Here is a 25,642-nt window from a genome sequence, read left to right on the forward strand (position 1 = left end):
TTTAGATTTTATTAGATTTATATACCGCCCTTTCCCGAAGGACTCAGGGCGGTTTACAGGGCATTTTAAAATCACATCAATATAAAATACAAAGTTAAAAGAGAATTAAAAGATTAAAGGTATCCCTGAAAATAAAACCCCAGTTAAAATTCTCAGCCTGGGTCAGAGAGCTCAAAGAGCCAAGTCTTCAGTTTTCAACTTCAGTTCAGAAAAAAAGCTATTCCCTAGAGCACTAGGATATACAATAGCATGTTTTAAAAATAATTTTAATGAAAACATATTAAACTTTCCATGAGTTATGATGATTACTCTCTTATTTTTTTCTAAAATTGGGGTTTTTTTTTCCTTTCCAGTGATAGCCATGTACGAATGCTTGAGGAATTTGTCCAGGAAACAATACACGAACACAATAAGTTAGCGGCGAATTCTGATCAGTAAGTGCACAAATCCGTAGCATTTTGACTATACCTTATGTTTGGAATGTATAATCTTAAGAATGAAATGCGCAGTTGCACTGTGGACATAGAATCTGCAAGAGCTTGTTAGCTGTGGTACCTTCTGTATGAATTTGCACAAGAAGTTGAATAATTCAGTGGAACAGCAAATAGCACAATATCCAGTTCCACTTTTGACATCTTCAGTTAGAGCCGGCAAGATTCCAGGATTTAAGATCGAAGGATTCAGTATGCTTTTAATGAAACACTAATATTTCTATTTCATCAATATCTTTAAATAGTTGGTTGAGAATCCTTCCCTATCCTCCATGTAACGAGAGGTCGGGGGCCGAATGCTTCTCTCAGAAATTTGCATAGAAGAACGTAGGAGAGCATGTAGAATATTTATTGGAATTAGAGATGCTTTATGCCTAATTATTTCCTGAATTTAATAATAACCGCATTCCTGTAAACGTTACAGCGACCTCTGAAAGTTTTGGTCTTCGGTTTTCATCAGTGGTTTGAATGCACCGTTATTTACTTTATAACAAAACATTTTGGCTTTTTCAGTCTGATGCAGATCCAGAAATGTGAGCTGGTTTTAATTCATACTTATCCTGTTGGGGAAGAAAGCCTTGTGTCAGATCATCTTAAAAAAGAGGTAAGCATCTTAAAAGTGTAAAACATTGGTTTATGAATTGTGTCTTTAAAACATCAGTTAAGCTTGCATACAGTATTAGAGGCAGCCAAGTCCCTGCCCCAAGGCCACAGTAGTTTGGCTTTTTCTGTTTTTGACTTTGCTTATTAATTAAAATGTAAATGTGGGTTTCTTAACGAAAAGCCCTCCCCAGGCTGCCAAGAATAATTTAAAATTCATCATCAAATAAGTAAGCTAATTAAATCAATTAAAAAGCATGAATTTGCCTCTCACTGCATGACTGTCTCCCACCCTATACATTTTTAAAACTGTTCCGTCTGTCTGATTGAAAATTCCCCCTTTGTAGAATCCCATTCAGATTGAATGGGCATTCTCGTTAAGGAGTAGATTTTTTTTTTTTACATTAGTAGCCCATTAGATCAAACATCTGATACAGCAAGTAGATGGTAAGGCTGAGTTTTAAGCCTGAATGATCAGATTGCACTGCAGTTTTGCACTTATTAGATTAAATAAATCTGTGCAACCGAGAAGGTATCTAGATGGGTTGAGTTTTGTTCTTTGTGGTTTATGTTCTTATCAGCAGAGCAGGTGAACTTTCTTAATCCAAAGTCATCTTTTTATGTCCTAGCAGGGCACACAAAGCACTGCAGAAGATACTTGTGTCAGCCCTGAGTTTTGAATAATTTGTTTTTCCACAAAGTATCCACCAGGAATGCTGAAGGAGAAGTTGGCCTAGAACAGGGGTAGGCAACCTTGGCTCTTTTATGACAATAGCTGACTCAGGAATTCTGGGTGTTCAAGTCCACAAGTCATAAAAGAGCCGAGGTTGCCTAGCCCTGGCCTAGAAGACCTCCAAGGTCCCTTCCAGCCCTATGATTCTATGATCCTGAGCACCATCATTACTAAGAAGCAAGGCTAGACTGGGCTGAATCCATGATGGAGGCTACCACAGTGAAGGCCCCCAGACTTGAGAAACTGACTTAATTAAACTCAGCTTCTCCAAGCTGATGTTCTCCAGATGAACTGAATCTCATGTCTTAGAATGTCCAGTAAAGCTGAAGAACTGTAGGACATGAAATACTGCAGTTTCAGCTTTGTGCTGAGTGTCTGAGGTCTTCCTTGAACCGATCCACCTGTTCTCTGGGCTCCTGAGAACAGGTGTTAGGTGGGCTAATAAATGCCACCTGTGCATTTGGCTTTTGGAGGTGTCATATGAGTGCAGGCCACAACGTACGACCACAGTTGAGCCCCAAAATTTATGTGGCTAAGTGAGAGATTGGTTAACTTGCCCCCATTTTACGACTTTGCTTGCCACGTTTGTTAAGCGAATCCCTGCCGTTGTTTCAATTAGGAAGATGGTTGTTAAGCGAATCTTAACTTCCCCATTGATTTTGCTTGTTAGAAGGTCGCAAAAGGGGGGATTCTGCGACTGTCATAAATTTGATTTTATTAATTTATTAAATTTATTATTAAATTTATTTATTATTAAATTATTAGAATTATTAAATTTATTAAATTAAATGTGAGTCAGTTGCCAAGCGTCCAAGTGTAAATCGTGCGACCACGGAGATGCTACCATAAGTCGCTTTTTTCAGTGCCGTTGTAACTTTGGACGGTCATGAACCATTGTAAGTCGAGGATTACCTGTACTGGTGAAGTACAGGCAAGTCCTCGACTTACAACCATTTGTTTAGCAACCGCCACAGTTACAACGCCACTGAAAAAGGTGCCTTGGGATCAGTCCTTGCACTTAAAACTACCAGCGTCCCTGCGGTCACCCGATCAGAATTCGGGACCTTGGCAACCAGCCGGCGTTTACAAGGGTTGCAGCATCCCAGGGACACGTGTTCGCCGTTTGCAACCTTCCCAGTCAGCTTCTGACAACCAAAGTCGGCGGGGGAAGTGAGATTCACTGAACGGCCTGCAGTGATTCACTTAACAATCGTGGAAGGTCGTAAAATTGGGCACGAATCACATTCATTGCTTAAGCAATGAAAATTCTGGCCCCAGTTACGATCACAAGTCGAGAACTGCCTGTACTTAGAAAAAGCCACTTGCAACCAGGTGCAAACCCTTCATGGCTTGGGGCCAGGTTATCTGAGGGACCGTCTCTTGCGGGGCACGTCCACCCGGCCCACCAGAACAGGGAGGCAAGGAATGTTGCAGGTCCCATTCCCTAAGGAGGTACATCTGGGGGAAGGAAAGACCCAGGAGAAGGGCCTTCTCCGTGGTGGCTCCCTCCCTCTGGAATATCATCCCTTCGGAAATTAAACTGGACTCCCATTTTGACACTTTCCGTAAGGCCCCAAAGACTTGGCTTTGCCAGCGGGCCAGAGTGGGATGGGGCCCATCAAATGGCTTTATTTGGCTGTATGTTAATGACCGAGGGGTGTGTGTGGTTTTTTTTTATTATTTTATTACGTTATTTTATTATTATTTATTCCTTCTACATTGCGTTTTTATTTTCTGTAAGCTGCCTAGAGTCACCGTAAGCGAGCAGGCGGCTACATAAAATGTTCCAAGATAAATAAATTAAGCCCTTTTTAAATTGTTGTCTTGAATTGATTGCCACTGAGTATATTCTACGTCTTTGTACGTGTGTGTATTTTGTCTTTTCTTTTAAAAAGCTCTCTCCTGTTTTAACCAGCGAAGTCCATAGCGTTCGGGCTGGACGGCACCTGGCCACCAGACTGAACCTTTTAGTTCAGCAGCATTTTGATCTGGCTTCAACCACTATAACTAACATCCCCATGAAGGTAAAGTTGCCCGGAACAGCGTCGCGGTGCCGATGCCGCCGAGCCGTTTCTTTTAAATCCGTCGGAAACGGGTTTTTTTGTTTTTTTTTTACGATTTATTTTACTGGAAATGATTTACCTTTGCTTCTTTCCCCCCTCCCTCTTCATTATCACCTTTTTTTTCCTTGTTTCTCATTTTTTTTTTATTAGCCTACATTCAATGTCTGTGACCAGGTTAGTAAATTTTTACGGAGGAGGAAGAAAAAAAAAAGGATCACAGAACAAACAAATAGCCTCATTGGCTTTTTTTTAGCAGTTTATTCAATTGTTTTTAATGTAGTATTGGAATGTTTTGTTTTTTTAAATAAAACTTTATGTAAGGGTAGCCTCGTTTGCTTCAAATGACTTTGTCTGTGATTCTTTTGTTTTTAAGCCTGTGTTAGAAATTTCTCCCTGCTCCCCCTTGTGCATTTTAGTGGCCTAGTCAGCCTTTCTCTCCTCTGTGTCATTTCCACATCCTCTCAACGTAAAGGTGTTTGTAACAAGCAGAAATCAGGCCCCATTATTTTAACAAAGAAAGCACTTTTGCTGAGACAATACATTTATTTATTTATTTAGCATATGGCATATCATACATGTAGGGACACGGTGGCTCAGTGGGTTAGGATGCTGAGTTTGTCGATCAGATGATCGGCAGTTTGGCGGGTCGAATCCCGAGTGAGTGCCTGTTACTTGTCCCAGCTTCTGCCAACCTAGCAGTTCGAAAGCACGTAAAAATGCAAGTAGAAAAATAGGGACCGCTACGGTGGGAAGGTAACAGCGTTCTGCGCGCCTTTGGCGTCTAGTCATGCCGGCCACATGACCACGGAGACGTCCTCGGACAAGCGCTGGCTCTTCGGCTTTGAAACGGAGATGAGCACCGGCCCCTAGAGTCGGAAACGACTAGCACGCATGTGCGGGGGAACCTTTACCTTTACCTTTATATCATACATGGACAAGCAATATAGGATAAGATTTCATCTAGATTAATAAAACACAATATAAATGTTAACAAGGCAACAAAATGTGGCCCGTTGTCTATATACCTTTTTTTAAACTACTAAATGCAAGGTAATCCTCTGCATGTCTATTCCGAAGTAGGACCCAGTGTGTTCTCTGCAGCTCACTCCCTATTATGTACGTTTAGGGTTCCAGATTTAACACAGATAGTCCTCGACTTACAACTGTTTGCTTAGTGACTGTTTGAAGTTACAACAACACCGGAAATAAGTGATCGTTTTTCACACAGGTGACCGTTGCAGCATTCCCCATAATCACGTGATCAAAATCCAGACACTTGGCAACTGACTCATATTTGTGACGGATCCCCTTTTGTGACCTTCTGACAAGCAAAGTCAAGGGGGGGAAGCCACTTAATAACCATGTTACTAACTTAACAACTGCAGTGATTCACTCCCTTAAATGTCTCAGTGATGGAAATTTTGGGCTGAATTTTGGTCGTAAGTCGAGGACTACCTAGTTATTTACCCCTGTTTTGTTGGCCTGATTGTGACTGCTGGAGGAAGCCAGATGTATGAACTGCAGTTGGGCCGACGTAAGAAAGTATAAAGCATTTCTGTTTGCATTGGGGGTTTTTTTAAAGAAAAACTGCACAAAAGGAAAAGCTAGAGTGATAGTTTTCTGAATTTTAAATCTGTTGTTCAGATCACAAATGCTAAAGCAGCATTTGAGCTCTTTTGTGCTCAGTAGGGTTTGGCCATTTTGTTTACACTTAAGTAAAGGTAAAGGTTCCCCCGCACATGCGTGCTAGTTGTTTCCGACTCTAGGGGCCGGTGCTCATCTCCGTTTCAAAGCCGAAGAGCCAGCGCTTGTCTGAGGACGTCTCCATGGTCATGTGGCCGGCATGACTAGACGCCAAAGGCGCACGGAACGCTGTTACCTTCCCACTGTAGTGGTCCCTATTTTTCTACTTGCATTTTTACGTGCTTTCGAACTGCTAGGTTGGCAGAAGCTGGGACGAGTAACAGGCGCTCACTCTGCTACGCGGCACTCGGGATTCGACCCGCCAAACTGCCGACCTTCTGATCGACAAGCTCAGCGTCCTAACCCACTGAGCCACCGCGTCCCTGATATACTTAATTACACTTAATTAATTAAGACGCCTTTTAATGTTTGCAAATACCTTCTTTGCAACTGACTGACCTGTGTCTTGCCGGTCTGCTTTTTTTCCTTCTTCTTGCCTTTTGTCCTTTCTTGTAATATCTATTTCCTCTGTATGATTCATTGGAAAAACTTAAGTCCTAGGTCGGTGGGTTGGTTTTGCTAATTTGCCATACATCACATTTGTTGGTCTGCCCCAGCCATTTAAAAAACCCTGCTTATTTTGCTTTTTTTTTTTTTTAAATCCTTCTGCATGCAGCTTCTAGGCTTCAGCAGTCAGATAAGACTATGTGTGGCTTCTCTCGTTTAAACCCCCCCCCAAAAAAAAACAAACTTAAATAAAAAATAAGACTGACTAGCTTTTAGATTATTGTCAGTTCCTTAAGAAATGGAAATGCTTCCTTATCCGCCATCAACTGGGCAGAAGTGAGTGCTGGCTCTGTTTTTAATATTGCACTTTTATTTAATTCGGCAAATACAAATTAAAACGAGTTCCCCTCTTGGCTTCCCACTAAGCCAGAAAAGGCAATTTGAAGAAATCTTGAGGTTTTGCACTCCAAAATTGGTGCTTACATGAAAGCAGGCTCTTTTGAACAATGTTCTGAGTAAACATACATTGGTCCAAGCTGCCTACGTCCTTTTTTTTTCGTAAAAAAAGGCGTCTCTCTCTTCTCTCTCTGTTTCTTTCTTTTTTGTTTGTTTGTTTGCAGAATTCTTAAGTTGTTCACATCCTGAACATTCTTTTCTTTTTTTCCTTTTGGCAATTTTGTATTAAAAGGCAAAAGGTAACATTGTCCCTCTGTGGATTAAAAAAAAGAAACTAAACTAACAAAAAAAAATGTTTGTTCAGGCAATGCTACAATGCTTGTCTGTTTTGTTTTTTTTCTAAATTCAGGAAGAGCAGCATGCCAACACCTCTGCCAACTATGATGTGGAACTGCTGCATCATAAGGAAGCCCACGTGGACTTTTTAAAAAGTGGTGAGTATGGCAGCAGTCAAGAATCTTTTTATCTGCAAAGGAACAAGAAAATAGTCCATCGTTTTGTAAGGATTGTCAGGATATTTAATAATCTATACCAGGGGTAGGCAACCTTGGCTCTTTTATGACTCGTGGACTTCAACTCCCAGAATTCCTGAGCCCGCATGGCTCAGCTTGGAAACCTCTCCCTTTCCCCTCAGCGTGGCTGGCTCAGGAATTCTGGGAGTTGAAGTCCACGAGTCATAAAAGAGCCAAGGTTGCCTACCCCTGGCCTAGGCAGCTTTATGACTTGTGGACTTCAACTCCCAGAATTCCTGAGCCCGCATGGCTCAGCTTGGAAACCTCTCCCTTTCCCCTCAGCGTGGCCGGCTCAGGAATTCTGGGAGTTGAAGTCCACGAGTCATAAAAGAGCCAAGGTTGCCTACCCCTGCGCTAGGGGATGCTGCAATTGTTGTCAGTGTGGAAAACGGTCATAAGTCTCTTTTTTCCAAGCTGTTGTAACTTTGAACGGTCTCTAAATGAACTGTTGTAAGTGGAGGACTACTGTACCTGTAGTCGAGTCTGGGAGAAAGTGAAATACAGTGCAGTTTTGTGGGTTGCCCTGGATCTTTCAGTGCAAGGGTCTCCAACGTTGGCTACTTTATGACTCGTGGACTTCAACTCCCAGAATTCCTCAGCCAGCCACACTGAGGGAAAAGGGAGAGGTTTCCAAGCTGAGCCATGCTGGCTCAGGAATTCTGGGAGTTGAAGTCCATGAGTCATAAAAGAGCCAAGGTTGCCTACCCCTCATCTGTACAGATTGAGCCCAAAACTTCCATTGCAGGACAGTTGTTAAGTGAATATTGCCCCATTTTATGGCCTTTCTTGCCACAGTTGTTAAATGAATCACTTGAGTTATTAAGTCAGTAACATGGTTGTTATGTGAATCTGGCTTCCCCCATTGACTTTGCTTGTCAGAAGGTCGCAAAAGGGAATCACGTGATCCCCGGGACTCTGTGACCATCGTAAGTACATGCCAGTTGCCAAGCCTCTGAATTTTGATCATGTGACCATGGGGGGATGCTGCAACGGTCTTGTGAAATCTTAGGTCAGGGTTTTTTCAGTGCCCTTGTACCTTTGAATGGCCACTAAATGAACTCTTGTAAGTCGAGGGCTACCTGTAATATAAATTTCATAACTAATAACAAATAAGGATATTTTACACTTTTTTTCCAAGAACAACAGCAAAAGAAACATGTATCATTTTAAAGCATCCAAGCTTCCTGGATAGGACCCACCGCCTTTCTTGCACCAGCAAAAAACAACAACAACTATTTCCTATTTTGACATCCAAGGAAGTTTTGTGGGAAGAAAAACGAGAAATCTCTGTTAAAAAGAATTACGGGATCCAAATCGCTGCCGTTGTGTCTTCAGAGTAACATTAACGCTAACGGATTTGTCTACAGCATATAATGGGGACCTCAAAACAACATGCATTCTTGCTTTCCTTGGTTAATGCTTGTTTTTAGCAAGACGGTTATTTTGTCCCCTTTTCGGTCATGTTGCTGCTAAAACATTGTGGAGTTATATTAATTAATCTTTCAACTCTGCATCACAGGCGATAATCACATGAGCAGCAGCAGCAGCAGCAGCGGCGGCGGCGGCAGAGAGGGCACATTCAAAGAAACCATCACTTTAAAATGGTGTACCCCAAGAACAAATAGCGTTGGTAAATATTTATTATTCCTCTAAAACAGGGGTGTCAAACTCAATTTCATTGAGGGCCGCATCAGCATCGCGGTTGCCCTCAGGGGGCCGGGTGAGTGTGGCCTGAGTGGGCGTGGCCTACTGGGTGGGCGTGGCTAGAGTGCGTATGGCCTACTGGGTGGGCATGGCCAGCTCTACATCGTTGTCATCAAGGGTGCCTATGGGGGCTTGGGCAGGAGTGGGACAGATCTGAGGGTCTCTGGCAGAAGGAGGGTCTCTGGGCCAGGGCCAAGGCAGTGGGGGCCGTTCCCTCACTGTTTCCAGGATGGCTTCACGGGCCGCATGAAACCACTTCGCGAGCCGGATCTGGCCCCTGGGCATTGTGTTTGACATGTCTGCTCTAAAGCTTTTCACATGTGGCTTAATTCTAGAGATTTATCCTGTTTGTTCTTTTTTTCCACCACTAAATGATAGCAATGGGGGCACGGTCATGTTTTTAAACCAAGAACTTGCCTGGATGACACCACCTCAAACTCTTTTCTGTAAAGAATATAACTCTTAACTGAGATGAGGTATTCTTTAAGAATTGTAAACATTCTCCTTTTTCCTTTTTCTTTCCAGAACTGCATTATTGCACCGGAGCGTACAGAATATCCCCTGTGGATGTAAACAGCCGTCCTTCTTCTTGCCTAACCAACTTTCTTCTTAACGGTAAAATATTTGTCACAAACCCTCAAAGGAAAGAACGATTGCAGTTCACTGACTGTGGATTTGGGATTGAACTAGGAGAAACACCATCTGAGACAAGGGTCAGATTCAGTGTCGGTTCAGATTTAGGAATCTGCTTCAGCTCTAAGAGGGCATCCACCCTTCTGGCAAAAATGGAGGAATTCTCCGGAGTGCCCAGTGCTGACCCTGATTTTCCTTTCCTTTAAAGGATGTTGTTAGCCTTAATTTTTCTTTTTAGGTTGAGCAGACCGGATGGATCTGGGATGGAAAAACTTGTATTCTGTTATTCAGGCAAGATTCGCTTCCTAAGAGCCAGTCCAGTCTAGTGGTTCATGGGTCTGGACCATCTCAGGAGGGACCCAGATTCTTGTGGACCCCCAGCTGTGGAGACTTGGCATCCTCCTTCAGCCCAACTTCACTTCAGAGATGTTTTTCAAGGGATAAATGGGAGGCGGGAGCATAGATGTGCTGGCTGAAACGTCTGAAAGAAAGGCATGACACAACTTTTAACGCGGTCCGTCTGTGTTAATTATGACAGTGGTTTTACTCACTGGTAGTTGAAACGTCTAATTAGACCAAACCAGCAAGTGGAAAGAAGAAGGAAACTAAGGCTATCCAGATAGATAGGATCAGAACCGGGATGAGATTCTGTCTCCCACGCAGTCGGTCCATGAACGGATGGAATGGCTTGGTTTCCCACGGTGGGAAAAATCTCTTATAATCTAGAAGCCTGCAATTGGATTGGTTTTTGATCTATTATTATTTATTCAGCACACAATGAGAGCATGACAGAAGAAAAGCGAACAGAGCCATTTTTGATCATAAACCAGAAGGATGATTAGGTATCGCATAGAACAGGGGTAGGCAATCTTGGCTTTTATGACTCATGGACTTCAACTCCCAGAATTCATGAGCCGGCATGGCTTAGCCTGGAAACACTCCCTTCTCCCTCAGCATGCCTGGCTCAGGAATTCTGGGAGTTGAAGTCCACGAGTCATAAAGCGGCCTAGGCCAGGGGTAGGCAACCTTGGCTCTTTTATGACTCGTGGACTTTTTAAAAAGTGGTGAGTATGGCAGCAATCAAGAATCTTTTTGTCTGCAAAGGAACAAGAAAATGGTCCATCGTTTTGTAAGGATTGTCAGGATATTTAATAATCTATGCCAGGGGTAGGCAAGCTTGGCTCTTTTATGACTCGTGGACTTCAACTCCCAGAATTCCTGAGCCAGCATGGCTCAGCTTGGAAACCTCTCCCTTTCCCCTCAGCGTGGCTGGCTCAGGAATTCTGGGAGTCCACAAGTCATAAAAGAGCCAAGCTTGCCTACCCCTGGCCTAGAACATTATGCCCAGTAATTAACAGAGCCTTCCCACTCTCCACAGGTCGTTCTGTGTTGTTGGAACAACCTCGCAAGTCTGGCTCTAAAGTCATCAGTCACATGCTGAGCAGCCACGGAGGAGAAATTTTCCTGCACGTCTTAAGCAGTTCTCGGTCCATTCTGGAGGATCCCCCTTCAATAAGCGAAGGATGTGGGGGCAGAGTCACTGACTACAGGATCACCGTGAGTTTGGCTGAAATCGAAATCTAAAAACCCAAGTTAATTGTTAGGCTCTCCGCTTCAGTTCTAATAGGCATGGGCTTTAAAATAGGAGCAATCCTCGATCCACGGTGGTTTCGTTCGATGCGACTAGAACGTGTGAGTGTCCCAGCTTTTGAAAACGGCGTATGAGTGATTTTTTTTTTTAAAAAAAGTTGTAATTTCTTCTGCACCTTTGACCGTTCACGTGGAACGGTGTGGACATCTCTTTCAAACCAAATGATGATAACTTTGAATGTACACCAATCGGCATACATCAAAATGAAATTTCATTACATACAGCTCTCAAAGGGTCACCACCTCCGATATATACTCTTTGTTTGGGGCCCGCTCAAATTTCACATTGTCCATTTTAGTCTCTAGAGAGTGAACGATGGCAAACAGGACAGATCGAAATGCGGCTCCATGTGGATTAGCCCTCAAGTTAGCTTGTATTCTGACAACCTCGCCTTCTTTCCTTTTTCTGATCCTGACTCTTCCACCCTTTCCTTAAAGAGGCCTTGCTTCTTTTCGGCCCTGCAGCACGCTGCTGCCGCCGCCACCAACTCCTCCAAAAGCCTCTCTCTCTTCCTCTGGGCCTGCCGACAGCCTCATCCAGTTCCTTCGCTCGATAAGCTCCAGGTCCTCTCTGCCTCCTCTGGAAACAGCCCTGATTTGCAGTAGAATCCATCACTGGGCCAGCAGTCAGATCTTGCTGCTGGCAGAACAAATTCAAACAGCACCAACGACTTTTAACGGTCTCACCAACAGTTCCAAAACCACTAGAAACTCGCCAGGCCAGCAAAGATTGTCGGTCGTATGTCGTATGTTACCTTAGTTCCACCATGTTGCTCAAACACGTTAAAATCTTCCTGATCATGTGGCTTATAGCCCTTACGATCCCTCCCAAAACTATTCGCTTTCAAGAGCCAATGCAGCCGCTTAATGTATTATTAAATTAATGTAATATTGAAAAAAAAAGATGTGGGGACAGATATTATATTTTAGCTATCTCTTGGAAAGTCTAATTTTGTTTTATTTTATTTTATTTTTCCTATGTAGGACTTTGGCGAATTTATGAGAGAAAATAGGCTTGCTCCTTTCCTAGAACCCAGGTACAAGAATGACGACAGTCTTGAGATTCCTTTGGAACGAGCCAAAGACCAGCTCGAGAAACACACCCGTTATTGGCCCATGATTATTTCACAGACCACCATCTTCAACATGCAGGCAGTAGGTAACCCTGGCCGCCTTGAGCTCCCCGCCATCAGTCATGTTTTACTTACTAATGTCCAGAGCTCTCCGAAGGTGGTACTTTTCAAGTATATTGGGCAATTGAACATCCATGGGATGTGACTGATGGTTAAATTGTACAAGTGGGTCTTACAAAGTAATCTATTTCTGCAAATCTCGTGTTCCTCCAAGCCTTCCAGCATCTCTTTCTTTTTTATATATAGATTTTATTAGTTTTTATAGGGTTAGGGATAAGGTGGGGTCGGGCTTTGGGTTAGGGTTGGAGTTGGGGTTTTCCAAATAACATTTTCAATATTTAGCAAGCAGCATAGTGTCTGGGTACATGTATTTAACTAACAATAATAGATATAGTTAATTATCATAAACAGTATGTTACTTAATCACTCGATAGCCTTCTTCTTACTAATATATATTCAAAATTACATATCACGTTCCTTTCTCTCAGACTCGTTTTTCTAGCCATTGATAGAAATTATCCCATGTTCGAAAGTACACTGAATCTTCTTTCTCTTTAATCTTTAAAGTCCTTTTTCCTGGCTGTTTTTGCACCTTGTCGGTCAGCATTAGAAACACTGAGTTGGGTATTTAAAGGGAGTACATTTTGATAACAGTCTTTGGGAGATTCCAGATGCAGTGCTCCTAGATATTGAAAAACCATTGCTGGCCTATTCCAAGATAAAAAAAAATGGCAGTTGGTTGTCCAGAGAATCTAACAGCTCTTTTGGTTTCTCCATTTTATTATGGTATATAAAACAATAAGACTAATGTCAATGAGCTGGCAGTATTGTCTGTATCTAGCTTTATCTGACCTGGTCCCCACGCTCAGCATTCATCCACCTCGTTGAAGCAGCCTTATTATTTCTTCGTTAATAAAGAATGTTTTCACCCAGCATTGAATCCGAGCAAGTAATTTTCAATTATTGTTACCCTTTCTCTGCCTTCCTATCAATATTTTGAAATTAGGGCCTGCTTGGTTGGCATTCTGTTTCCATACGTTTTTTAAAAAAATTAACACCTTCATTCAGCAAATGGAAATGCATATTGAATATTTAAAGACTGCTGACTTCCCCATTGACTTGGCTTGGGAAGCTGGTAGGAAAGGTTGCAAATTGTGATCTTTGATTATGGGATGCTAAAACCATTGGAAATCCGGGCCGGTTAACTAAGCATCTGGATTGCAATCGTGCAAATTCAAATGAGTGATCATTGAACAAGCACTACATAAAGCAGGGGTCTTCAAGCTTGGCCCTTTTATGACTTGTGGACTTCAACTCCCAGAATTCCTCAGCCAGCATGCCTGGGTACATGTATTTAACAATAATAGATATTGTTAATTATCTGGCTGAGGAATTCTGGGAGTTGAAGACCACAAGTCATAAAAGGGCCAACTTTGAAGACCCCTGACATAAAGGCTTATTTGAAAGCATTGATTATGAAGCCAAGTTATGCCTTCCTTGTAAGACAAAGCTATTAATCTTTTTTAAGATTTGTGGGTTAAGTCTGTATCTGGATGTGATTAGCATGGACGCTCATCGAAATAATGAAACTTTCAGCAATACTAACAATTCACTTGACTGAAAAACCAGTCCAAGCATCACCGTTTATATGCCTATCAAGGAAGTTCACAACAAGAATCTTTGTTTTCATTTTTTTTTATTATTTTATTTTTTAAATCTTCTAGGTGGTGCCATTAGCCAGCGTCATTGTAAAAGAAGCACTGACAGATGAAGATGTGCTCACTTGTCAGAAAACAATTTACAGTCTAGTAGAAATGGAAAGGAAAAATGATCCGTTGCCGATATCAACCGTTGGGACAAGAGGGAAGGGCCCTAAAAGGCAAGTGTTTGTGTGTGTGTGTGTGTGTGTTTAAAGTTTGGATGCAAAGATTGACACACCGCTTCCAACCAGCATAACTTTGTTTTATTTAGCTATATTTTACTATGCTAAGAGCTAGGTATATCAAAAGAAGCTGCCATAATATAATTTGCTCTGAGAAACCATATAGTTTTCATGGAACTCCATTTTTCTAGAGAGTTGGGTCCACCTTGGAAGAGGCAGTTTAAATACAGGTAGTCCTCGGCTTACAACAGTTTGTTTAGTGACTGTACTAGTTGCAACAGTACTGAAGAAAGGGACTTACAGCCGGTTTTTCCACACTTAACAACCCAGGGTCACATGATCAAAATTCAGCCACTTGGCAACTGACTCATATTTTATCGCAATCGCATTGTCCCGGAGTCGTGTGATTTCCCCTTTCGTGACCACCTTATGAGGAAAGTCAATGGGAAACCCAGATTCACTTAATAGCCGTGTTACTCATTTAACAACTGCAGCAATTCGCTTAACAACCGAGGCGAGAAAAGTCCTAAAAGGGGGCAAAGCTCACCCTTGTGTCACTTAGCAGCATAAATTTTGGGCTCAGTTGTGGCTGTAAGTCGAGGGCTACCTGTGTGTCCAGAAAAATAAGGGGAGAAAGCAGAAGTAAAAGTAAAATTAGGAGGTATCAGCTCCGTGGTTCCTGTTGTTTACTTGGGTTCCTTCCTTGTGTGTCCTCGTCCAGAGACGAGCAGTACAGGATTATGTGGAACGAACTGGAGACCCTCGTTCGGGCTCACATCGCCAACTCGGAGAAACATCAGCGGGTCCTGGAGTGTCTCCTGACGTGCAGAAGCAAACCTCCCGAAGAAGAGGAGCGCAAGAAACGGGGCAGGAAGAGAGAAGAAAAAGAGGACAAAGCAGAGAAAGCAGGGAAAGATTACGAATCGGAGAAATCCTGGCCGGAATCAGAAAGGTGAGCTTTCAAGGGTTGAGGGAATTGCGCGAAGGACACGAAGAGCTAGTTTGCCCTACCTTGGTCAGAAAACGGGGAACGAAAGACTTCCAGGAGACATTGGCCTCTGAAATCATTTTCAGGAACCAGCTTGTTTGCCGATAGGACGGGCAACACAACACCACCTTGAAGTCCGCTAGCTATGGGAGTCAATTCCTGCTGGCACCCTCCCTCAGTGCTGGCTTTGTTGCCTCCGTCATTTGTCTGAAGATAATATTTATTTTGGATTAACAATGGAATGCCTCTTAAAACACCAACTGATCATGAGGTAAAATTCATTGCAAAGACGTCAATTACATCCCCTAGATTTTTATCTCTTAATATCCAAGACAGGTTTTTCTAAATGCTTTCATCGTACATACTTAAGGTTTTCCTTAAGAGAATTTTGAGTCCTAAAATACACCGGCAAAAATGGGGTTCGGTTAATCCTGTGGAAATTGGGTGGCCTGCAGATAAGCCAGCTAATGAAAATTAAAACAGAGGAAAATGTTTAGGGTTGTCTTATCTGAGGGTGTTGCATTTTGATTAAAAATCACAAGGCTGGATTAAACCTGGATGGGCTTTTATGTAAGTATCTATGGCAGGAGTAGGCAACCTTGGCTCTTTTATGACTCGTGGACTTCAACTCCCAGAATTCCTGAGCCAGCCACGCTGAGGGGGAAAGGGAGAGGTTTCCAAGCTGAGCCGTGCTGGCTCAGGAATTCTGGGAGTTGAAGTCCATAAGTCATAAACGAGCCAAGGTTGCCTACTCCTGCCATAGATACTTACACAAAAGCCCATCCAGGGTTAATCCAGCCTTGTGATTTTTAATCAAAATTCTGGAATTCTGGAAGTCCACAAGTCATAAAAGAGCCAAGGTTGCCTACCCCTGGCCTAGGCCTAGGCCATTTTATGACTTGTGGACTTCAACTCCCAGAATTCCTGAGCCAGCCATGCTGAGAGGAAAAAGAGAGGTTTCCAAGCTGAGCCGTGCTGGCTCAGGAATTCTGGGAGTTGAAGTCCACGAGTCAAAAAAGAGCCAAGGTTGCCTACCCCTGATCTGTGGTAACATATATTTAGAATATTTTTAGGAATATAGAGTCCTAAATGCTTAATGTATAAATTACAAAACTCAATTCTTCGTAGCTTTTAAAGGCTAACAGAGTAGCTTTATCCTCACTCAAGATCTACTAATACTGATCCCAGTTGTGTTTCTGAAGGAGCTTCAGCATTTTGGCCTCCACTGGCAACAAATGTTCGGAAAGGTTTTGTTTCCTGCCTATCCACCACCGCTTTTGTTTGGAATTTATCCATGGGGTTAGTTCTGATCTTGGCCCCCACTTGCACCTGGCCTCCGCTGTCTTGGTGAACAGCTTTGTAGTGTCAAGAACATTGGCATCCCAAGAAATGAGCTTTGTGTGCTGGTGAACCCTTCCCAGATAGGGCAGTGTTTCTGCCGGGCTTCATCCTCCTCGCTTGAGTGTTTCCATATTTGCCTGAACTTTCTGCACATGTTCCTTGGACAGAGCGATTAGCAGGTTCTCCGCATTCTCCGAACATTCGTAGAGCGCTTGCTTTTTTTTATGTCCATCAAGGTGTCCTCTTCAGGTAGGACCCATATGTGGGGCTATTGGTCCTGCGCCGAGGAAATCAGGAGATCCGGGCAGTTCAGATGGTCACAAAGATTTATTGCTAGCCAAAGCTCTCTCCACAAGAATCCGAACTACTAACCGCCAAGGGCAGGGGTCGGCAACCTAAAAAAGAAAAAGAGCCACTGGGAACCGGTTCCATCACAAATTAAAAAAAGAGGGAGCCGCGTGCGTGTGTCCATGCACGCGCATGCGCAAAAAGGTTTTTTGCGCATGCGCGGACGCACGCGGCTGCCATTTTTTTAAAAATGAGATGGAACCAGTTCCCGGTTGCCCGATGGCGACGGCCCGTCTGCAAAGCTGCCGCTTTCGGCAGCTTTGCAGACGGGCCGTGGCAGCTTCCGCAAAGAGCGGCGCCCCTGCCCATTCCGAGAGGTGCGCGCGCACCTCTCCGAACGACCGGAGGTGCGCGCGTACCTCCGCGCGAATGGGCAGCGGTGCCGCTCTTTCAGGAAGCCCGCCGCGGCCCGTCTGTGAAGCTGCCGAAAGCGGCAGCTTAGCAGACGGGCCGCGGCAGCTTCCGCAAAGAGCGGCGCCCCTGCCCATTCCGAGAGGTGCGCGCGCACCTCTCCGAACGACCGGAGGTGCGCGCGTACCTCCGCGCGAATGGGCAGCGGTGCCGCTCTTTCAGGAAGCCTGCCGTGGCCCTTCTGTGAAGCTGCCGAAAGCGGCAGCTTAGCAGACGGGCCGCGGCAGCTTCCGCAAAGAGCGGCGCCCCTGCCCATTCCGAGAGGTGCGCGCGCACCTCTCCGAACGACCGGAGGTGCGCGCGAACGGGCAGCGGTGCCGCTCTTTCAGGAAGCTGCCGCTTTCAAAGAGCGGCGCCGCTGCCCCTTCGCACGGAGGTACGCGCGCACCTCCCCAAAGGTTTGGGGAGGTGCGCGCGCAACTCCGGTCGTTCGGAGAGGTGCGCGCGCACCTCTCGGAATGGGCAGGGGCACTGCTCTTTGCGGAAGCTGCCGCGGCCCGTCTGCTAAGCTGCCACTTTCGGCAGCTTCACAGAAGGGCCGCGGCGGGCTTCCTGAAAGAGCGGCACCGCTGCCCATTCGCGCGGAGGTACGCGCGCACCTCTCCAAAGGTTTGGGGAGGTGCGCGCGCACCTCCGCCCATTCGGGGAGGTGCACGTGCACCTCTCCAAACGGGCGGTGCCACTCTCCATTTGGAGAGGTGCGCGCGCACCACTGCCCGTTGGAAGAGGTGCGCGCGCACCGGGCGGCTGGGAGCCGCAAGAGACGGCTCAAAGAGCCGCATGCGGCTCCGGAGCCGCAGGTTGCCGACCTGTGGCCAAGGGAAATTAGCGGGAGATAAGGAATTCAAGGTGGGCTGGACTGAACTCTCTTGTTGGGCATGAAGGGACTCGTGATTGATGACATGTTTGACACCCCCCCTCCCTCGGGCTCGTCTCCTACATCCTTATTCCTTAGCTGGTTTTGTGACGTGGATTTCTAGTTCCTCCTGGCAGTTTCATCTCTGCTGTGATTTGGGTCCAAAGCTGCAACGGAGACCACTGAGTGAGGCTGCCCCTTCAGTTGCCTTGTCATTGGGAGATGGATGCAGGAGGAACCATCCAAGGCCATCCGGTGTGGCTTCAAGGAAAGGCTCCATCATTATCCGCTTAGGTAGCCATCCTTGGAAGTGAGAGGACTGAAAGGGCCAGGTTAAACAAGTGTGCAACTTACACACACCACAAGCGTGCATCCTTGAGGTCGCCATTACCAAGCTGTTTTCTCTTTGTCTCCGAAGGTTAAAAGGTTTATTAGATCGTGAAAAAGAGGAACTTGCCGAAGCAGAAATCATTAAAGACTCTCCAGATTCCCCAGAGCCCCCCAATAAGAAGCCTCTTGTTGTAATGGAAGACTTGCCAGGGCCGGAAAAAAATAAAGGTACAGTCCAAATAATTGCAAGTTATCAAAAAAAAAAAAGCAAAGCGCTGGCTTTATGGAGGGCATATTTTTTATTTATAGCAAAATATACATAATATATACATGCTGGGTGAGCAGAAGGTTGGTAAGAGCTGCAGCTAAGCCTCTGTTAAGAAAAACACTGCAGATCCATTCTGACAATTTAGATCCTGCCTGGATTTATGGAATGGGTCTTATTCCAGAAAAGTAAGTAGAATTAAATGTTGTTTGGTGTCAGTTCGTTACACCATGGCATTACAGGCTGCAATGGTCGTAAGTGCAAAGAACGGTCATAACTCACCTTGTAAGTCAAGGACTACCTGTATATACTAACATAGATTCTTCTGATTTATACCTTTTTGTTGTACAGAGGCAGTTTTGGTAGATATTTTATTTGCTCATTAATGCCCTGTCCTAGAAAATCTTTCTTCCATATGGGGAGGAGGCCTGGTGTGGAATAACTTAAGTCCACTCTGCCTTTCCCCCCCCCCCCATTATCACATTTTCTTAAACTCTGCAGTTGTGACTGTGTTACAGGTCAACAACCAGACTCTCCCTGTAGTTTTCACACACTGGTGACTGTCCAAAATTGTACTAAGGCTTTGCTTTGGATTTTCCCTGGTGCGAAAATAAAAAAAAAAAGTGAATTCTAGATCATTATTCTTAATAAATTGGAGGGGCGACTGTGGATTTTACTACAAAAAGTAAGGCAAAAATATCCATACAAACCCAGGAAAAGGCATTTTTCTTTGGAGTGCATGTATGAAAGTAAGATATAAGAATGCAAATTAATGAGGGCACTTACCTTTTCTTCATTAATTTTTATTTTTTTAGGGCCGATATCCCTTCTGTCTCTTTGGAGCAACAGGATTAATGCAGCAAATTCTAGAAAACATCAAGAATTTATTGGCCGCTTAAATTCTGTCAACAATAAGGCTGAACTGTATCAACATCTTAAAGAGGAGAATGGGTTTGTATCTCAACATAGCTTGTTACAGGATGTGTGGTTATTTCTGGTTAGTAACCTATCTGAAAATGGGTTTTTCCCTTAAACCCATTAAACTATAATCTTAATAAATAATATGAAGGTAATTGAGCTTCCCTTCTCTTGGTTCAAAATGATGGCATTAAAATATTCTGATAGTGACATCACATGCACATATAGTTCGCCACTCAAAATAAGCATTCTGAATAAGGAGCAAAATGGTGACATTCTTATTTAGCCTTTGAAAAATTTCAAAGATTTAATTGGTGTAAATACATTGTCTTGCAAAGGAAATTTTTATATGGACATTGGTTAACTGATTAAAAAAATCTAGCGTATTAGTATACATTTTTCCTCAACTCATCAGGAATTCCTAAGCTGAATTCTGCATTCTTCAACTTAAACGGTAGTTACAGCAAATATTGTAGTTCACTGTAGCCTATGTGCAACATTTAATATAGTTTCTCTTGCATTTGCAAGTCTTGCTGAAGATCAGCTTATTTCATCTTGCTTCAGAATCATTGAATTTTAGAAATGATAAGTTTATTTCATTAATCACTAGCGCCTGACTAAAATAAGTGTTCAGTAAGTTTTGTTGTTCTTTATGGGGAGCAAAGTTGATTGTTTTGCATTATTCTGTGGCAGGGCCAGCCACCTATTATACACAGGTAGTCCTCAACTTACAACAATTCATTTAGTGACCGTTCATAGTTGCAACGGAACAGGAAAAAAAATGACTTGCGAGCATTTTTCACACTTACGACCGTTGCAGCATCCCCAGGGTCATGTGGTCAAAAATTGGATGCTTGGCAACTGACTCATGACGGTTGCAGTGTCCCAGGGTCACGTGCTCCCCTTTTCTGACCTTCTAACAAGCAAAGTCAATGGGGAAAAGTCATAGAATGGGACAGAATTCACTTAACAAATGTCTCGCTTAGCAACATTAATTTTGGGCTCAGTTGTGGTCGTAAGTCGAGGACTACCTTTACTTCAGTTCAACAGGAATCTCCAAGCTGGCTTGTGTATTCTTCAGCTTTTATTCTACCGTGCTTTCAACACATAATTTTTTAGGACTGCGTCTCTCCTTTTAAAGGAGAAAATAGAAATATTTCTCGTCAGCCTCATTTTAGGAAATTTAGATAAATGACAAAGGAATTCATTAACTTTGTAACGTTGATTTGTTTTAGAATGGAAACCACAGAAAATGGAAAACCCAGCCGGCAGTGAATTCTGGGATATGGACCCTGATCTCTATCTAACTGTACAGTTCTCTACTTCGATTGCTTTTTTACATTTTTGTAATAATTTTAGCGCCTTTGTATGAAAGTGCAAAATAAATATGCTATTTGTTCCAAACTGGGTTTGACTCTTTAACAACAAACAGAATTTCAATTATTATTCAGGTCTTTATGACTGAATAAAAATGACTTGCCTGTTTTTTTTTGTTGTTGTTGTTTTTTGTTTTTTTAAGAAAAAGCACAACGCCCGCTACTTGAGTTTTTTCTTTGGTTTAATGATATCGCTATATACTTGAAAGTCCATGCTTTTGGTGAAACACTGTTAACACCATCCACGCTGTCTGGGGAATTCTGGGAGTTTTAAGTTCACACATCTTAAATGTTGCTAAGATTGATAAATGCTGCTTTAGACTGTAATTCCATAGAAACCCACTTAAAGAAACACTATTTTTTGAACTGGCTAGTTGTTATGCCTAAGATGGAGTTAATAGTAGAGGGCTAATTTTAAGTCTTTTGACTTCGAAGGAAGAACTATATATAATTCTGTATATCCAAATGTATAATTGTTAATATGTGGACAGGTTTCGCCAAAAAAATCAGTTCATTTTTTTTTTTTATGCCTAGAAGGTTTAAAAAGAAGAAATGAATTTTGGATTTCAGATAGACTTTTACATAGACTCCCTTTGGATAGCGAGATAGAGCAGCATATATATTTAATAAATAAATAAAAATAGACTTGCACTGGAGCAAGCGACTAGGGCTGTGGTGGCGAACCTATGGCACGGGTGCCACAGGTGGCACGCAGAGCTCTCTGTGGGCACGCGCGCCATCGCCCCAGTCCCAGGCCTTCAGTTGGGTTTTATAAATCCTTTTCGCTTTAGGCCTCCACCACTGTGTGGGGGAAAAAAAGGGTTCAATCAATTTCAACTTCTCACGGGGAAAAAAAAATCTTGCAAAGTTGGAATTGATTGATTGAACTTTTTAGTCCCACCTAGTTTGCCGTTACCACCACAGCCACGCCCACCCGGCACCCGACGATACATAAGTGGGTTTTGGGTTGCAGTTTGCGCACTCGGTCTCTAAAAGGTTTGCCATCACTGGAGTAGGATCATACCGGATCCCTATCAGTTCTTCCGTACAATGGCGGAAGTCTGTATTTTGGAGGTGATGGCAGCCTTGAGATAACCAGACCTTGGTTTGGTCTGAAGGGAGGCTGTTGAGAAACCATTGGCACAGCTAACGGTAACCGAGCTGATGGCGGAGCATCTCGTTCCCCTAGAGGAGATCTACGAGAACTCAGCAGGTCCATCTCGAAATCGACGTCGCCACAGGAAGGCGGACCCTGTGGTTGAAATGTTTTCTTGTGATATTTCTGATAATGAACAACTATGAGGAACGCTAGCGTTGTGGAACATATCGCAATTAGCAAGGCAGAGAACATGTTCGTCATCCAACAGTTGCCGCCTTTAAATGCCGCCGCCGTCCTGTTGAACGTGGCAGAATCATTGGTTGGCTTTGTCGTAGATAAGCAGATCCCAGCATACGTCACCTTTTCGATGCGTTCAATTTTGAATTCTGGCAACATGGCCTCAGCCAAATCTGGATTGACGTGCTCCCCAGGTCTTCCTAGCTTCCTTAGCACATCCTGGATTTTGTCTCTTGGGCATTGGTCAATCTTTGCGCAAAGCCGCTTATTGTACCACGTGAACACGGTGGACCCAGTTCTGAGATGAAGTAGAACCATGTCCCCGGGACTGTCTGCAAACAAATATTTGGAAAGTTTCTTTAAAAAGAAGTTCATTCTTCTTCTGTTTTTCAGGAAGGAGTTGTAGCTATTTGTTGTTACTACTGTATAAATGTGGCAAGGGACAGCAGTTGGTCTGAATATTTCTACAGTGAATTTATCTTCGACCTTCAGTCCTCCCGAATCTATGGCAAAGAGTGAAAACTCCTGAGGGGAATACTGGAAATCGGCATCAAGCGGATAACCATGCATATTTTGATCCCGTGCATTAAATTGTAGCCAGCTTTCCAGATCTGTCAGTGGGCCGTCGATGGGTTTCATTCCGAGGGTCAGCTGAGTTGAATTCCCGTCTTCTTGATCCTGAAAGGTCTCTGGTGGTATGGAAAACGAGAACCTGTGTCCGACTGTTGCTGCGATCCACTTAATGGCATTAATGATCCTGGGAGGTGTGTTTGGCTGACCTGAATGAAAATGAAATTGCAAATGTAAAAGAGTTTGAATAACCTGGCCCTGAAAAGACAAAACGAGTGAAAACGAGTGACACTTCCCAGTTCCCATTTGCACTGCGCAACTTAACAGTCGTTTGTTTAGTGACTGTTCAAAGTTACAATGACATTGAAAAAAGTGACTTATAACCACGTCCCACCCTTACAACCGACGCAGCATCCCTGTGCTCATGTGATCATAATTCGGGCGCTTGGCAATGGGTTCATATTTATGACCTTTGCCCTGTCCCGGGGTCATGACATCCCATTTTGCCACCTTCTGACAAGCAAAAGTTGATGGGAAAGCCGGATTCATTTAACCGCCGTGTTACTGACTTCATAACTGCAGTGATTCGCTTAACAGCTGTGGCAAGAAAAGTTTTAAAATGGGGTGAAACTCCGTTAACAACCGTCTTGCTTAACCTCATAAATTTGGGGTTCAGCCATGGTCATAAATCGGGGGCTACCTGTACTGACGAACGCGTGTGATTTACCTTCTATTTTGTGGCTCATGGCGGTATGAAGTCCGATCTCTGTGGATATTCCTTTGTTGTTGAAAACAACGGCTGGTTCTTTCAATTTTGAGGCAATATCCCCTGTAATTTGGACATTAATTTTGGTTCCAAATGAGCTTTTCAAACTTAAATCATTTATATCCAGTTGTAAGGCCTCAGGATCTACCATGGAGCTTCTATCTAAATTGTTCATGGAGTCACATTGATTTGTAGAAAAATAAAAACTGGAGGTATTAAGTTCTAGAGGGTGAGTAATCAGTGAAGATCTGTAAGAGAGCAACTCCAGTGCCTGACTTTTTCTGTGAGACATTTCTGTTTCACTAAGGAATCCACTGCTTAAGATAACAGCACTGGGTGTTGTAATATAAAATAGAGATGTTCCTTCTTCCCACAGGGAAGTGTCCATTTCAGTTTCCGTAAATACCAAGACACTGTTTCCTGTAGTAACAAATCTGTAGGTTAATGAAATAGTTGTAAAAGATTCATGGGTGTTCGTTCTGTCTGAGCTAACTTGTCTTCTGTCAGGCAATTTTTCCATTGGCAATATATTACCAAGTCCAAATAATAATGTCAATTCCATTGGAACCGATGAGGAGAAAGAAGGAAAAACTACGGGGTTGCTAATAGTTTTAGACAGGAAACTAAATGTTAGTAGAGTTTTACCGGATAACAAAGTGCTGTTATTTAACGTATCTGTCAAATGTTTTGATGAAGCTGGAGCTTTGTGGTAATACGATTGAGTTGGTGGGCATGCATTGGACGGAGAACCAGGTTTGGGGTAAAAATCACCATTTGTAACGATGGCATCAAATATTGATGGGATGTTGGTCAAGATGGAGATTTTGGTCCATTTGAAAACTTCCGTCTGCTTTACCAGTGCTAATGTCATAGAGGTCTCTGAGGCAGAAGTGTAAACATTAAGTAGTTTTTGATTCTGATAGCTGTCATGTAACAAGAGCAAAGATACTTCAACACTAGATGATGATGATGGTGATGATGACCTTAAATATGCTAATGTCGACATGGAAGGCAGAGAAAGTTTGATTATAGAAATGATCTCTCCATATTTAAATCCAGATGCTGTTCGATGCATGAACGGGCTATGATCATTTAGATTTCTTATTTCTCCTGAGAAGGGTTTTGAAGACAGAACTTCTGCTGAAATGTCCATGAGGTGGTGAACAGGGTGTGAGAAATGATTTTTGGTCAAGGGCATCAACAAGCCCAAATAATCATTATCCTTTAGCTCAGATTGTTGAGTTGTGGGGAGACGCTCTTGTGTTGAAGTATCTAGCGATGCTTCATACAGGACATGCTCTGATATTGGTGGGGTTTCAAAAGTCACTTTATCCTCAAATTCTGCAGAGCTTAGCATCAACGAAGGTGAAAGTTCAAGAGAGAGAGAGTGAAAGATGGTAGACGCTGCTGATTTAGTCTGAATGGTCTCCACATCTATAGTGATGATTGCAGGCTGAGTGCTGATCTCCACGTAAGGATGGATAACTGAGATAGTGGCCTTGTCGCCAAGCGATGCACTCGCTTCAGACTTTACAACGGAATGTGTCTCTTGCATAGCAGCTATTAAAGCTGTGAGGTTCTGAGTTTTGATGGGTCTCCGTGTAGGTTTTGGGGTGGCCATTTTCCCATTTTGCCATTTGTTGGGATTTCTTTTTTCATAACCTTGTTTAAGGACTCTCCAGCCAGCAATTTCGTAGCCCAGGAGCTGCGAGAGATTGTTTGACTCAACGTTGTGGCTCAGCACTTGGACCAATTCAGACAGCATAGCAAACACCCCAAACCCAACTGGCCAACAGAGTCCTACATAATGGCCTTTCGTAGAGTTGATGTCTCTGATATCTTCAGCCAACGTGGTTAGATTCCGAAAATATTTATTTAGTGAGTCTTCGACTGGCATAAGTGCGAGCGAGGAAGGATCCAGATGGAGATATTCTGCCATGGTACAAATCAGAGTTAGTTGTTCTTTAATTGCCAGAGTGTGGTTTGTTTGAAGTACGATCTCGGCGAAGGTGATGGAGGCGTGTTTGGCATACCATCCTCCCGAACAAATACTGAAAGCCCCAAAGCAAATACTGTTAAAAGACTGACAT

General features: G+C 43.4%; 2 protein-coding genes across 3 annotated transcripts in view; one reads left to right on the forward strand and one right to left on the reverse strand.

Annotated features, from left to right (window-relative positions):
* Positions 1–20,908, forward strand: part of INTS13 (integrator complex subunit 13) — a 31,481-nt gene extending 10,573 nt beyond the window's left edge. For both annotated transcript variants that reach the window (XM_083366270.1, XM_083366271.1), the window contains exons 5-17: positions 354–434; positions 1,005–1,095; positions 3,720–3,848; positions 6,883–6,967; positions 8,565–8,675; positions 9,275–9,364; positions 10,761–10,939; positions 12,017–12,187; positions 13,890–14,044; positions 14,769–14,999; positions 18,410–18,549; positions 19,402–19,537; positions 20,740–20,908. In XM_083366270.1, the coding sequence (XP_083222396.1) occupies positions 354–434; positions 1,005–1,095; positions 3,720–3,848; positions 6,883–6,967; positions 8,565–8,675; positions 9,275–9,364; positions 10,761–10,939; positions 12,017–12,187; positions 13,890–14,044; positions 14,769–14,999; positions 18,410–18,549; positions 19,402–19,537; positions 20,740–20,779 (1,639 nt within the window). In that variant the 3' untranslated portion in view covers positions 20,780–20,908. The remainder of the gene's footprint in view (positions 1–353; positions 435–1,004; positions 1,096–3,719; positions 3,849–6,882; positions 6,968–8,564; positions 8,676–9,274; positions 9,365–10,760; positions 10,940–12,016; positions 12,188–13,889; positions 14,045–14,768; positions 15,000–18,409; positions 18,550–19,401; positions 19,538–20,739) is intronic.
* Positions 20,909–21,898: 990 nt separating this feature from the next.
* On the reverse strand, positions 21,899–23,532 carry LOC310642737 (uncharacterized protein; the record flags this gene model as incomplete). The annotated part of the gene is made up of 2 exons (XM_083366626.1): positions 21,899–22,995; positions 23,514–23,532. 2 exons carry the CDS (start codon positions 23,530–23,532, stop codon positions 21,899–21,901), a joined length of 1,116 nt encoding a protein of 371 aa, XP_083222752.1.
* Between the last annotated feature and the right edge of the window lie 2,110 nt (positions 23,533–25,642).

This window comes from Vipera ursinii, assembly GCF_947247035.1.
Source record: "Vipera ursinii genome assembly, chromosome: 6".
Classification (NCBI taxonomy): domain Eukaryota; kingdom Metazoa; phylum Chordata; class Lepidosauria; order Squamata; family Viperidae; genus Vipera; species Vipera ursinii.